We start from the raw sequence: 15,992 nt of genomic DNA on the forward strand, positions 1-15,992 counted from the left end.
TTTCTAGTCCTCTCCTCCCGACGATCTGCTTGTCGCAGTCCGCAGGGATGCACACGCAGGGCAGGGTCTCGGCGTCTCACACTTGCATCTTGTGGCGGCAGGCGCCCGACGGCAGAAAACCAAGCGACGGTACCCTGCAAAACCTGGGAGCAGCCTCCCCTCACCCTCACGTCACGTTATGGCTTATGGGCTTATGGCCTCAGGAAGGCTGGTTTGGACGTTTGGCATAATGAGCTTTCGATTAATTATCTATACTAATACTACTAGTTACCTGTATAATCTTAGGCCCCCTAGCTTGGTGGGCCCCCGGAAGTCGCATCTCTTGTCCCCTTCCCCCACCCCCTAGGGCCGGCCCTGTTCCATTGTTTAGTCAACAAGACAAAAATTGGTAATAGAGCTTGATAAACATTACAGTGACAAAATTTCTCTCTCATCTTAGGCCAATCACAGTGAGAGTGTTATATGAGTGTCATGGACATTAAATTTGCCAACATGTACCAATAGTATGAGGAGAGAGGAGTGTCATGAAATGTGAGAGAAATGTCATCACCATGACACTCCACTGGCACATCAAGTTTTCAGTCTTGATAACTGTGTCGATGACACTTCCACAGAGACTGGCCTTATATGTTAGCACTCCAGATTACACTTCTGTTGGGCCTGGCATCGGGAAGGCCAACGAACAGGGTACTAAGCTAGAATGGATTAACGGGCTTGCATGCACTTGAGCCTGTGTAAAGAAATGAGGGCGAACCAAGCTTAAATACTCGTGACCAAGAAAGGGCCGGGAGGGTATGCATTGTAATAACATTCAACTTTCCTCTCAAGCAAAGTTGTCCTCCTTCCTCCCGAAATGCTTCCGTTCTTACTTTGATCTTCACAAATTCTCTAGTTCCTCTGTCCCAATTATTCTCGGCTGATCTCTAGTGTGTGCTAATAATTTTTTTCGTCCTCTGTTCTCATAATAATCCTAACATATTAGTAAATTTGCCGGTGTGTTATAAATTTAATGATGCATCTACATGGAGAGGGGTCTCCGGATAAGGTTCCGTCAAGACCACCTCAACTCTCATCTCCTCATATACCGATCTCGTCTTTCTCCCTAGTTCATCTTCTCCACTTATATAACGGGTCTCCGCTCTCACCTTCCTCCACCCCATCCCCGCTCCGCCACCGACCTCCCTCTCACCAGCGTTGCCTCCGACGCCGGAGAGGACTGCTGCTCCAGCGACCCCCCTACCCCCTATCCCCTCAGCTCCAACCCTGTTCACCTAACCGCTCGCCCCCTCCACCAACCCCCACCCATAGGGGTTCCTCCACCACCTGGTCAGCGGCACCGTCGGGCTCGACGTCCACACCCCACCTCCTCTGTCGGGGCGTCGGGCACCCATGGCCATCCCTCTAAGACTGTCGGCTATGGAAACCAACTCCGAACCCCCAAACCCTAACCCTAAGACCGCAGACCTTCATTGCCACCCGTGGTCAGTCATGACCCCGCCACCGACCGCCCCGCCCACCTCCTGCCCGACTGCTCCTTCGCACCCGAAACCCAGAAATCTTAACCCCAATCGCTCCTTCACCCCCGCTGATCTCAGCGTCATCCGCGACCGGCGGCGACCCTGCCGCCGTTCGCTCCGCCCACCTCCCGCCAGAGTTAGAAGAGATCGTCGGAGTTAGTTTCTCTTATTTGTTACTTTTTTAGTTTGGTTGTTACTTTTTGTTGTTGTAAATTAAAGGATATGTTGAAGAAAGTAACCGGAGGGCTCTCCATTTAATGCTAAACAGAGAGAGCTCTCTGTGTAACATTTAGAAAAAATTAAAGCACATAAAAATTTTGTCGAACTAAACCTCCATAGCCTAAGACGAGACAAGGCGGTGCCAAGAATGCGTTCGCTGAGGCACATGTACGGTTTGCTTCAACCGTCGTGTATGTACACCAAGATCTATCGAGTGGAGACGGTAAGGAGCATCTGGAAGAGGTAAGGCGAAGACCCATTTTTCGCATGGGGAAGACCCGTCGTCTATCCACAGAGTTACTTGACCGAGGAGTTTATGATCTTGCGCGGGCATTCCCCTTGAGAGGGGCCTCAACAACGAGGACTAGTAGAAAACGTTGCTTCCTAATTCCTCGGTAAAAACTGTCGTTCTGGGAGTTTGATCTCATTACCTTCAATATTATTTATTGCACTTTACTTCCACATTTATCTAATTACCATGTATAGTTGCTAGGATTGGAATATAAAGTGGTAGAGATAGCAACATATAAAAAAACCTTAGTACACTTTATCTAAAAAACACTTTAGATAAAAATTAGAATAGATTTTTATATGCGACCCCTCCCCGGACCCTGCGCAAGCGGGAGCCGGGAACTACGTTCACTGGGCTGCCTTTTTAAAAAAAGTCTTAGATTTTGTAGACACCTAATTCACCTCTTTCTAGAGTGTCAGGTCCCTTCCCACGGCCCATGACTTCCTCTGGTGGCATCAGACCGCGTAGCCGCAGACGCCGTTGAAGCATCGGCCGTCCCAGCAGTTGTTGCCGCAGCGGCCGCAGTTCTCGGAGTCCTTCTGGGAGTTGAAGCAGTAGCCGTAGCAGCAGATCCAGGGCCAGCTCCCGCACCCATAGTACCTGGGGTCGCACCCGCCGCATTGGTGAGCGTTGAACGAGGTGTCGACGCAGACGCCGTCGCAGCACTCCGCGCCTGAGAAGGGGAAGCCGGTGACAGGATCGACGATGTCGGGGCACGGTGCTTCACTGCTGCAGCTGCTGTCCAAGGTCGCCAGGAAGCGGCTCCTGCGGCCGAAGGAACGCGTCGCCAGCACCACTGTTGGTAGTAGAGCAGTAGCGGTGGCAATGGCGAGGGCCATGAGAAAGATTCCGGCTGCTTTTCTCATGGTGTCCGGCTGTCCGCAGTCCGTACGTGTAGGAAGGACGAAGCTTCTGGGGGTGATCAATGGGCAGAGGAACAAGTGCTTATTTATATTGTATATATGTACCTGTTGAAGGCACTGCATGTGCAGTGGAAAAATTCAGAGCGTGCAATCGCAAAAGCCTGGAGTGATGGGCGTCCACGGTCAATGGCATCACCCACACTGATCCTTCGAGTTGCTGTTAGCACAGAATGGGAGCAAAAATTTCTCTTGGCAACAGTCGAAGCATTGAGCAGGGAAATTTCAGATCACACGCCTTTGGCTCCAATACACGAGCAATTTCAGAATTTAGGTCCCAATACCCGTGCTTCAATGAATTTGGGACTCAGTTCGCGTGCCTTTCAGAATTTGACACCATTGCTACGAATTGTTCTATTTCAGATATTTCTTCTCATTTTCTCTTTTCACTCATTTTCCATTTTCTTTTCTTTTCTAGAGCTCCTGAACTTACCAAAATACCCCTGCCTCTTATCCTCAGCTGGGATTCACTGCTTGATTCGTTGCTTCTGTGATACGATTTGGCTCAGTCAAGTGAAAAAAAAAATAGAAGATTCGACGGTGCTGGCTCGGCCATGTGATTGAGGATGGAGGCACTCCGCGTGAGCACGCGACGGCGGCCGGCAGGGGGCAGGGCGGCCGGCGCGGTCGCAGGTCCAAGCGACAGAGGATAACGGCGTGGGGGCAAGCGACAGCAGCCAATGGCATGGGGCCGAGCGACGTCGATCAGCGCAGCAACGGCACGGGGACAGGCGACGGCGTGTGGGCGGGGAGCCGGCGAAGGGGCGCGCAGAGGCGCTGGGGCAGCACGGCTCAAGGCTTAACTTCACCCTCACTAAGATGACCCTAAACTCAAGCACACTTGCTACTCAAGAAATTATTGCCTTCTTCAAGTTTGGATCAATTTCAAGCTCTAGATCTTCTTCTCATGGCTCAAAGCACTCTCTTCTCTTCTCTAGGGTGGCCTCAGATATTCAATGCGTCAAATGCATCATAAATGAGTTAGAGAGTTGACTTATATAGTGTGGAGAAGCCCCCATAGCCGTCGCCAACCAATTGCACAAAAGTCGTGACCACCGGTTGAACCGTTGCAAGGCGTCAGTTAAACCGGTCACTCTAAGCCCAAATAGTAGCTGTTGTAGTACTGACACTATTGGCATGCTTGCGTCATTGCACCGATGCATGCTTGCGTCATTGCACCGATGCATGCTCCGATGGGGTATCGGTTCAACCGGTGCCGAAGGATGTTTTGAATTCACCAAAACATTGTCTCTAGTCAATAGCCTGGTGCTTGCACCCATGCTTGTCTTGAATCCGTCGGTTAAACCGGTACAGTAAGAGTTTCAGACTTGATTCCATCTGCACAGCTAAATTGAACCGACATAAAGGCATCGGTTTAACTGGTGAGTTTTGGTTTTACCGATGGTCTGGCATCGGTGTATCTGATGCAGAAGAGAATTTTTAGAGCTTGAATCCATCAGCGCGGCTGAATTACTCCGTAGACAGGGCATCAGCATAATCGATGACCCTCGGTTGCAGCAACGCTAGGGCGTCGGTTTAACTGGCGGTACTGTCATTTTCTGTTTTCTTGCTGAATTGACTTGGATATTTTTTTTTCGAGTTTTTGATCTTCCAAGTATTTTCTTGAATTCTTTGAGCTATCTTGAGCTGAGTTTGAGCAAGTATGTGAGATTTTTAAGGCCAACTCGACTCGGATCAAGCTACTAACTCAAGAATCCCACTTAATAGTATGATCAAGAACTAAAAACTATAAAACCGTAACTAAATGAAGTGTCATTTATCTCCTTGTAACACTCGACACTAGAAAAGTCCTTAATCTTTAAAAAGCGAGTCCTTGGCACGCATGATTGTTTGAATTGAGGGGTCTCCTTTGACATTTCATATGAGACATAAATGATTATTGATTTTTCCTTCAAAACACACGTTAGTCGCATACAGTTGTCATTAATCACCGAAACTTACGATATGCATCTACGGGCCTAGATGCGCTTCAGAGGCAGGGGTATTTTGGTCAGTTCAAGTGCTCTGGAAAAGAAAAAATAAAAGTAAAAATAAGTGATAAGAGACTAAATGAGAAGAAACACCTGAAATAGAAAAATTCAGGGTAAGGGTGTCAAATTCTGAAAGGCGCGCGAACTAAGTCCCTAATTCTGTGAGGCACGCGTATTGGAACCCAAATTCTAAAATTTCTCCCTATACACAGGTGGAGGTGAACAGGCTAGAAAAAAAACCTTTGTTCAAGTTCGAACTGTGATGGCTCCTTAAGGATGACTTTTTTTATTTGGTGGCAGAAGTTTGGATGAAAGAAAAGAAAATACACCAATGCAAGTTTCGCAGAATAAGATTAGAAGGTTAAGACAATTTCTAAGGGGATGGGCAACAATATGAAAGGTGCATATAAAAAGGAAAAACAAGAACTTCTTAGGAAGGCTTCTGAGTTAGATTCAAAGGCGGCTGAAACAATGCTGCTAAGTTAGCCAGAAATCGATTTAAAGCAAAGCATAAAGGATAGGCTGGCCCAACTCCTTTAGAGAGGAAGAAGTCAAATGGTTCCAACGGGACAAAACCACAAAGTTTTTATAAGGGGATAATAATACCAAGTACTTTGAGCTGGTAGCAAATGGCAAGAGACGGAAAACTAGAATTTTCCGGCTTGAGCAGGAGGAAGAAATAATAGAAGGGGAAGAAAATATTAAGAAGTATATCACAAAATACTACAAGGGGCTTTTTGGACCTCAAAAGAGGAACAATTTCTCTATGGATGAAATCCAGAACCGAGGATATTTCTCAAGTGTCACATGCTGAAAATGAGTTCTTAACTGAACATTTTTCAGAAAATAAAGTTAGAGATGCTATCGTTCAAATGAATCATAATAAAGCTACGGGTCCTGATTGTTTCCCAGTTGAGTTTTATCAAGTTTTTTGGAGTCTTATAAAGGAGGATCTAATGGCCATGTTTAAGGACTTTCATAACAATAAGCTTCCTCTTTTCAGTGTAAATTGTGGGATCTTAACTTTGACACCAAAACTGAAGGAGGTAAAGATGATCCAGCAATACAGACCGATATGCATGCTTAACGTGAGTTTCTATGGCTGCCTCCAAATTACTAAATGTTTGTACATCTATCCGTCCACACTACTCATGATCAATTTGCAAGCTAGGGTACGATGTCAAGCAGAGTCCCATCCCGTAAATATCTCGTGCTGCACCTAATGACATGCCGTGTCAATCTATGCCCAATGCATGTTATCCTAAACGCTAAACAAATAATGGTCATCTATCGTAAAGCTCTTAGGCTAAACAATCATTTAAATAGGTTAAACAATATTTAAACAGGCTAAACAGATCATGATGTGGACACGGCTAGCTACCATATAACGGTCGTGATAGAACAGTGTCTATGGCTCCATAGTGCACATGATGAGTATTTTGCAGGCTACCATAATGATTAACAAAACATAAGTTTGAAGGCCTTGAGCTCATCGTGCATGGGTCCATTTCATAAATTTATGAGATGACTCCATTTCTCATATTTATGTTAATTGTTAGCTTATATGAAATGAGGTAGTAAATAGTAATGGATCAACATATTCCATTCTCACAAACCAAATAAAAAGGTGAGTAAGGAGACAATGAACCACACCCCATTCCTCGGATCAAACGTCTCCATCGTAACTGAACTTGCTCATGGACAAAGCATATAAAGACGATATGAATACTTGGCCTAGCTAGGTTTGGGCCAGCCCGCCAATTTTATGTGCCAAAAGAAAAGAAAGTCTTTTTTGTCCATTACACATTATGAGCTTAATTTTCAGCTTTTCATGTTGTAGATTTGGACCAAGGCTGTTTGGATCTAGGGGCTAAAAATTAGAGAGTCTTTTACTTGTGTATCATTAAAAAGATGGTGCTTACCTGTGTACCACTAAAAAGTTCGTTCGCACCTATATACCATCGCGCGAACTTTCTTTGCCCTATGTACCATTTTGGACAGATGGAAAGCTAACGGAGGCTAACGGTAGTGCAAAAAGGCCATTATACCCTCCAGTGCCTAAAATTGGTTTGCCTTCTGTGCCACTCTGTTGTGTGCCTCCAGTTGTTGTGCACGCCTTTACTACTATGCATGTGAACTAAATACGGTAGGATCATGGTATTTCTTTAAAAATCGTATACAGAAATAAAAGAAGAAAAAAAATGATCTAACATTGAAATAAAAAAAGAAATACATATTATCTGACATCCTAATCCTGACCTTCGCCCAAAACTTGGTCATGAATTGATGAACCGATTAGAACTAGTGCCGAGTAGCATTGTTATAAATGAGCTTTGTTATTCACGGCTGCAGACTTGCAGTGAACACGCCAAAATAACAGAAGTCAAAATAAATGACCTTTGTTATTCAAGTGTTTAACCAAACATAATTAGAACATGATGCGGTCCGCTTCTATTACAAGGAGAGCCTTATGGCAAAGAAGCAATAACTTGAAGAACATCAAATTGAAGATACACTAACTTGAATCGATTTCCTGACTAACTTAGTTGCCAAACAAGCTGCGACGAGAGCCTCGTCAAACGCACTGTGGTCGGGCAGCTCCGGCCATCTGAGGGCGACTTCCTTCGGCCGCTGTTCTCGTCGGTGCTCTGCTCCTGCCTTGTCCATGCAATTGCCGGACCGTGTCCTCTTCAGATAGCCAAGGGATCATGGACCGGAGCAGGCTTCTGCTGCTGCTGCATCCTTCCGAGGTCCCACGCGCCCGGGGCTGAGCTGCCCGCGCCCGTCGGCTGGGGCCGACCTCGCCCACGCCCGCGGCGTCCTGAACAGCAAGCAACAGCAGGGGACGCGATCGGGAGCCCCGCTCGGCCGCGCGTCGCTCCCGCGAGCCGCGCCTGCGGCGATTGTGGGCCTCGCTCGGCCGCTCCCGCGAGCCGCGCCCGCGGCGGCCGGGGGCCCTGCTAGCTCGCGAGCCGCGCCCGTGCGCTTCGCCCGCGACGGCCGGAGGCCCCGCTCGCCCACGCCCAGAGCCGCGCCGACAGGGGGTAGGGGCGGCGTCCGGGCCCGCGCCTGCCCGCGGCGGCCGGGGCCGAGGCCGAGCTCGCGCCGGCGGCGGCCGGGCTCGCCCGCGCCCGTGCTCGCGGCGGCCGGGGCCGACCTCGCACGCGCCCGTGGCGGCCGACCTCGCCCGCGCCCGCGGCGGCCGGAACCGAGGACGCCCGCGGCCGGCGCCGGAGTAGCGCGAGAGGCGCTGGAGGCCGGCTGCGGCGGGAGCCGCAGGGAGGGGTGGCCGGTGGCGGCGCTGGACGGCTGGAGTCTGCAGGTGGTGGCGGCGGGAGTGTTGCTGCGGTTCGTCGGTCTGGAGACTCCCGATCCAGGGTTTGGTACATGAAAGTGCAAAGGGTAAAATAGACATTTCACAAGCCTGGTCCCATCTATCAGAGCTCTCAAAGCACTGAATCGTAACGGAAGGTGGACGGAATGGTATAGAGGATAAAAAAAGTTAGCACGATGGTATACAGGTACGAACGAACTTTTTAGTGGTATACAAGTCGTCACCAACTTTTATAGTGGTATATAGATAAAACTCTCGAAATTAGCTCTCTCCCTTCTAGCCCCTCTTAGCCCCAAAGGACCCAAACGGGTGGGGTAAAGTGAATTAGCTTCCTCAAAAAATTAGCCCCTCCAAAAGTGCTTATTGGGGCTATTTCTGTGTGGGCCTCATCGAAAAGTTATTTTTCTCCTCACACCCCATGCATGGAAGGTAGATCTAATAATTGGGATATATGCTTTAGTCCTTAAATTAGCCCATGAATCCCTAGGGGCTAAACTTTAGAGAGCTAATTCAAGAGCTAAACTTAGTCCTCAAATTAGCCCAAGAACTAAAGAGCCAAACAGAGCCCAGATCTAGACCATACATGAATGTTTTGGAGTCCAGCATCTAATCTATTAATAAGTCACAGATTCACAGCGTAAGGCCTTGTCAAATTAAATAGCCAATTATACATTTCCCTCAAAAAAATAGCTAATTATACATCCCTCAACTTTGCTCCAAGAGTCACTATGATCCCTGAAGTATATATCAACTAGGCCATTTAACTCCCTCAAATTTCTCTGTTGAACCAAATTTCTCTCTAGGCTGATTTGGCATGCCACACACTCTTGCCATGCCAGTGGTATGAAACCTTGTGGATGAGTCGGCATGATAGAATTGTCTTTTCTACCATACTTCACCATATCTATTACAACGATTGTGTACAAGGCTGTTACGGAGAGGCCCCAAAAATCATCATTGCACCATCTTTTGTTCTATGTACATGCATTTTGTTCTAGTTTACGCTATGTAATAAGGACCAGATCAGTTAAAGAATGACTTCTCCGCACCCCTGAAAAATATTTTTATGCATTGATTATTACCACAGTTTGATTTTAGGGGGGTGGGGAATAACAGATATGTGGTACAACTTATTATGTTGTCACTATATTTTTATTATCCTTCTTGCACTGTAATCTGTCAAATCCACATGATGTATGATTTATTATAATTGGACCAGGGGTAAATGAGGCAATTCTAATATGTTGACTCAGCCGTGGCAACTAAAGCTGACATGGCATGAACATGTGGCATGCCACATCTGCTGCCTAAGGATAATTTTGATTTAACACCAAAACATGAACGATCTATATGGCCTATTTAATACTTCAAGGACCAAACTGACCTGGCCCAAAAGTCGAGGAAGGTTGATGGTGGGAGAGACATGGGGCCGTCGTGAATCTACTTGGGTGCGTACGACAAATGGGCCAAAACAACACAAAGCAGGGGAAACAGCCCACAAATAAAATAGAAGAAAAAAAAAGAACAAACCAGCCCCACGTAAAATTAAAATAGACAACAAACAGAAACGAGAGGAAGGATTTAAAAGCTGCCGGAGCACGAACCATAAACGAATCTTGAGCTATTGAAACCTATGTTATATTGTAATCTAAATTCATTGTATAAAAAAAAACCAACTTCCGACGGAGCGAAGTGAAGGCCCGTCGCCCGTCGCCACGAGAAACATATACCTTTGATTAGGGTTTGCTCCACAGTTCATTATTCCTCTTATAAGCCGTCACTATGCATTATATACAAACACCTGATATAGTGAAGTTTTTGCTGGCTGGCGCCCGTGGTTACCTTCGTATTGGAGGGGTTTTCCACATTAAATCCTCTTATCTTCTTATGGTTTGATCTTTCTGTTCTTCGTCGTTTTCTCGCCGTCGCATCTAACAACCTACTGGAATCAGCACCTGATTTTAGCTGAACATAATGTGTGTGATTTCAGCCCATATAACATGTTTAGGTGCTGGAGTTTAATTATGATTTTTTTCTTTTCCTTTGTTTTGCTTTCCCTTTTCTTCTCATTAGTTTCTCATTTTAGTTGTATAGTTTGAATTCACCTAAATTCTTTCGTATATTATAGGATTCTATATATATTAGTCCTAGTTAATGTTGAGTAAAATATATTCGGTCCATCAAGAATTGGACCTAAATTTTTATTCCACAATTTGTTCCATTAGTCCATGAGTCCCATAATTTGTTACATATAACTTCCTGTTCTGTATAAGTATTCCGTATGCATTTTTTTACATGTTCTATATTTTGTTCCTCGTGCACGGATCCCAACTATACGACAACGTTGCGTCCATATGAGAAAAAGATATGAAGCGGGCGGGTATTTTATTTTGTGATAGTGGAGACTTCCTAACGGAAAATGTCAATGAACCCTCCAATTAATTCTGTAACATGTTCATGGCCCACCAATTATGGTCCTCGATCACATTTGAAGTTCTTCATAATAGGTACTTAATTCCAACATTTAACCATTGGATCTGATCTTATGGACGGCTCTCATTATTTCCAAGCACTATAAATTTTTTCCCTTTTTGTAAATAGGTTCTAACGTGAATCCCCCTTGTTGGAAATACAAAATAAAAAAAATCTCCACCTATTTCTAAAGAGAGGTCGGTTTTCTTGGTCCATCATTGATTTTAGTATATTAAACTTCTCATCGGATGCGAATTGAAGATGGAGCTCACGTCAAGAATAAAAGTCTCATCCGACTTGGAATCGATGTTGTCTTATCTTTTCCTTGCAAATTAGAAGGGATTTTAAAAGAGATGTTGTAACATGAAATTTAATGATGTTCTGATCCAATTTAAGTAGATAAATTTATTATAAGATGTTTCATAATACTCCCATTGCAACATGCGACTATATTTGCTAGTAAATAAAGAAGAAAGAAACGGGTAACATATTTTCTCGAGATTTTGCAATGAATTTTAATCCAAAGACGAGTACTGATAGTTGACCAAGGAAAGTTACGCTCTCGATGCTTGTAGCAACCACCATTGGATGCATGCATGTGGCTATTTTATGGGGTCAAATCATGCTTGATCAATGCTTCAATTATTTCAAACTTATCAAGAAAGGCTATTCTTCTCTTCCAGATATTGTATTTGCTCCCTCCATCATGTAATATAAGATATTCTAGCGAGTTTAGGATAGACTAAGAGAGAGAACAAAAGACGATAGTTGACCAAGGAAAATTTACGCTCTCGATGCTTGTAGCAACCACCATTGGATGCATGCATGTGGCTATTTTATGGGGTCAAGTCATGCTTGATCAATGCTTCAATTATTTCAAACTTACCAAGAAAGGCTATTCTTCTCTTCCAGATATTGTATTTGCTCCCTCCATCCTGTAATATAAGATATTCTAGCGAGTTTAGGATAGACTAAGAGAGAGAACAAAAGATGCATGTACCCTCCAAGAGCTCTTAGTTTACAAGCTACAATTAAAGCTGTTCCTAAGATTAAGCAGCGATGGAAGGAATAAAAAAGAAAGTATGCAGCTAAGAGCCACAAAAAATTAAATATAATTTCCTTTAATACTTACAAAATTCTTAGAATGCCTTATATTCAGGTCAAATTTTGAACTCTTCAATGTCTTACATTTCAGGATAGATGGAATAGCTATCTAGTCTAGGATTGATAATAGTCATTAGCGTGTCTGAGTTTACTTAAACTTTTGACATTATGCGCATTTGGTTTCTTTTAAGTTTGGAGTGATTCAAGATGATTATATTGTATCAAGTTGATGTAATTATATTTTTTTTAACAAAAGTAGTTTCCTTTATCTAATGCAAGCAAGAGAGAAAGAAAAATAGTTTAGATGAGTGAGCTCACAATGGAAGAATGTTAATTCGAAGAGACGTGTAGCAATAGTTGACCAAGAAGCAGTTTATGCTTGTTATAAAAAAAAGCAGCAGTTTATGCTCTGTATAGGGGGGTCAAATCATGTTTTCTAATCTCAACTAGACAGCAATTATTGGTGGGCGCTCACATTTTTAAGTTCTTCATAATCAAGCTTTGAACATAATAAGTACTTAATTAGCAAGAATGATTCCTTGCGACATTCCATATATAACAGACGGATCCCCTCTAACTAAGCTTGATCAATGCTTCCATTGGTTTCCAAATAACCTCATCAAGAACGACAGGCATTCTGCTCTTCCGGGCCATGGTACGTATAGTACTTCATTTTTGCAGTACGGTTTCCTTCTCTAGTTCCAATTGTTAACCACACCAGCCACAATACAGATGGGTCCATGCATGATTTGGCTACAGTTTTCACCAGAATTTGGATTGCTACTTTGCTAGAATGCTGCACTATGCTCAACATTTGGCTTTGGTTAGCTTCTTGGTAGTAAATTAAAACTAAAACATGTCCATCTGTTTTGGGGTTGTGGACTTGATATAAATGCTTGTATTTCGTGGCTCTCCATAAAAAGATGCATGTGGAGACTTCATTACTTTTAAAATGCGAGACGAGATGTGCTAATAATGGGGCTAAACATGAGCTAATGAGAGCTAATCAAGAGCTAATGATCTCTAATAACCAAGTAGCTCTCATCTGTAGAGTTAGATTAGCAATTAGCCTCTTGGATCCAAACATCCCCTCACACAACACACCGCCTCTCGCTTATTCTTTTTGTTGTTATGTTATTATTCTTCGTTGTCCAAATTGTTGACAGCCTAATTTGGCAGGGACCGAGGCTGACCCGTCTGGCCTATATGATTCGAGTAGATTTAGATTTATATAGGAATTTTTTTGTAAACCGACTTGTGAAGGAGTACGTCTTTCCCGGCCTATGTAAATGAAGGCTATGGCAGACATAGGGCAATCCCAATCGATTCAATACAATTTGCCTTACCTTTTTACCTCTCAAATCCTAGCCCTTTTCCAACCCTAATTTGCTATTTTCCCTGCATCTCAACGGCGTTAGAAGGCGTTCGAAGTGGCCTGACCAATCTCAGAGCAACCCTAGTTCCGCGAGCTCCGACGGGTCCCTCCCAAGCTCATTGTTCTAGGTCTCTTCGCAGTTCTTTGTATAACTTGTCTGACAGGTCCGTCCTACCGGTCTGATAGGTCGGCGCAGGGATTCCTTTGTGTTGATCGTGTTGATGATCAGCAGTGCGATCTAGCGCGTTCAATTGTGTTTGGCCAAATTCTGTGTCAACACAAATATGAAATGGTTGCACGAGCTTTAATTTTAGTGGTCGTGCCTGATTGTAGTATGACCAGAAGAGGAATAGTTGAATTGAGCTCTAGAAGGACCAGTAGAACCAAAACTGGCCGGTAAAATTTGCCAAATTTGAGTACCCATAAAAAATAACTCCAACCTTATCCTTACTAGCAAAGTGTACGTGCAGCACACACGTGTTTTAAAAAAACTTTACAGACTTAAAATCCATCATAATTATCAATTATACATTTAAAAAATATAATAATTTTCTTAGAAAGAATGATGAAGTCTGCTCCTTGCTGTATAGCTTTTGCATTTTCCAGACTCCAAGCATGTATCAGTCAAACTTTCTTTGTGAAGCAGTAGGAAATATCAACCATATCCATACGTGCCAGATACTGTCAATAGTCTGGAACTACATCACATCCCAATTTTTAATAAGAATTACACCGGAAAAAGAGCAATCCTTAGAGATCATAATAATAAAAAGGATATATTAAGAGACAAAGACCCCGATCCTGTTCAGAGGCTCTGTCAAGTGATTTCTATAAATAATAACTTAACCAAACTCAAATAACCATCCATGCATACCATGCCTGATATCCACCATCCGAATTGCCCTGAAAGTCTCATACATAGCAAGTCAGACAACAGAATTCAAATGGACTGGCCGGCATACTCCCTTGCAAACTATTTTTTACATGTTATTCCAAAACATAATGTAAAATATTCCTAAAGCAAGTATTGATTTTTATAATTGAAGCAAAATATAAAGCAGCAATACTATTTATCACATACAGAAAACTTCAAACACCAAGAAAAGCATATTTTCTCTAAATCTTTTTCAAACCAATTGAACAGGTTCTTCCAGTAAGCTTGATTACTGCTCAAATCCTTATCTAACAGGCAAGGCAACATCCTATCAAATCCTTCCCAACTGTAAGGAATCGGGTGCTCGTAGCCTAAGAGGGGGAGAGGTGAATTAGGCAATCTAAAACCTTAACCTAAGGCTCCAACTAGTTTGAACATAAATTAAACTAAAACATGCTATCTAGATGTGCAAATAGGGTTCTTCTAGTTTAAAACCTTCATCCCAAAAGAGTTATGCAACCTATAGCAAATCCTAGCTTGATCTATACTAATAAAGTAAAGGCACACAAGTTGCAAGAATGAAATATGGAAACGTAAAGAGGGGTTGAGAGGAAACAAACTGTCGACATAAAGATTTATCCCGTAGTATCAATAGGCACTAAGCCACCCCTAGTCCACGTTGTTGAAGCACTCTATCGAGAGTATTGCTTCTCGATAATCAAGTGTCCTCCGGGACTCTTCTTGACTCGCCACAAAGGCTATGCCAAGTCACCATGGTCACCTTGATTCCGCTTTCCACTAATGAGCTTCTCCACAAAGGATGTGGGTCTCCACGTCCCCCAGCACAAAGATGTCGACGCCGCTCCACACCAAGACGGAGGGTCGAAAACATAGCCGGCGAGCCACCAAAGCTCCAAGAGGCCGGCACATCGAGGTACAAGCTTGAGCAGCTCTCAAGCACAGCACACAAGGCACACAACCAAACTTGAGCTAGCCTAGCACTCCCACTCATAAAGCTTGTGCTAAACCTAAAAATTTGATCAAGTAGCTCTTTGGTTGGCTTGGAGAACTTCTCTAGTGTATGGGGTTCCTCTTGGCTCTAGCAACTCGAAAATGGCCGGGGTGAGACGTATATATAAGCCACCAAGTCCATAGAATTGTTGTCCCAACATCTAGCAAAATCCAGCAAAGCATCGGTTGAACCAACACCTATGCATGGCGGAGTATCGGTTCAACCGGTCACTCACGCCCAGCAAGTAGCCATTGAGCCTTCTGACACCTACCAGCCGCTAATGTAGCACTCATTGATTTAACCGATGTTAGAGTATCACTTCAACATGTGCTATATGAACTTCTTCTTAGCTTCTGTGGCACTGACGTCAATGCACCGACACATTGTTCCGATGCACCATTGATCCAACCGGTGTTGAAGACTTTGCTCCTGGCCGCTTGACATGCTCTATGGATAATGGCATGGTGAATGCACCGATCCCTCTTTTTGCCACCATTGTTCAACCGGTGCTACTGAGTTTCCTCGCTTGGTCTCCGAATGCACTGGTCAATGCACCAATGCTTGGTCATCAGTTTAGCTGTTGCATAGTCATCGGTTTAACCGGTACTAGGTTTTCATCTAGTCTTTGTCCAACTTGTTGCGGCTGCCATTTAGACACCTCAAATATATTCTATCTATACTTTTTCACTATGATTGGACCACTTGACAGAATTGGACACATATAATTGCATCTATGGAACGTAGAAATCCTACAAATATAATCTCACAAACTTGTTAGTCTCATTAATTGTATTGTCGTCATTCAATCACCAAAGTCACCCAAAATAGCTTAATGGGGCCATGTTCGTTACACCAACTAGGCAAAACAAATAACCTAAGTAC

At 44.0% G+C, this 15,992-nt stretch overlaps 1 protein-coding gene across 1 annotated transcript; it reads right to left on the reverse strand.

Annotated features, from left to right (window-relative positions):
- Positions 1-2,483: 2,483 nt before the first annotated feature.
- LOC120677901 (stigma-specific STIG1-like protein 1) lies at positions 2,484-2,894 on the reverse strand. The gene has a single exon (XM_039959092.1). It carries the CDS (start codon positions 2,892-2,894, stop codon positions 2,484-2,486), a length of 411 nt encoding a protein of 136 aa, XP_039815026.1.
- Between the last annotated feature and the right edge of the window lie 13,098 nt (positions 2,895-15,992).

The sequence above is a fragment of the Panicum virgatum genome, chromosome 6N (assembly GCF_016808335.1).
Source record: "Panicum virgatum strain AP13 chromosome 6N, P.virgatum_v5, whole genome shotgun sequence".
NCBI lineage: Eukaryota > Viridiplantae > Streptophyta > Magnoliopsida > Poales > Poaceae > Panicum > Panicum virgatum.

What these genes read in the sequence shown, in the direction of transcription:
- LOC120677901 (XM_039959092.1), bottom strand. Translation starts at nt 2,894, where the DNA reads ATGAGAAAAGCAGCCGGAATCTTTCTCATGGCCCTCGCCATTGCCACC.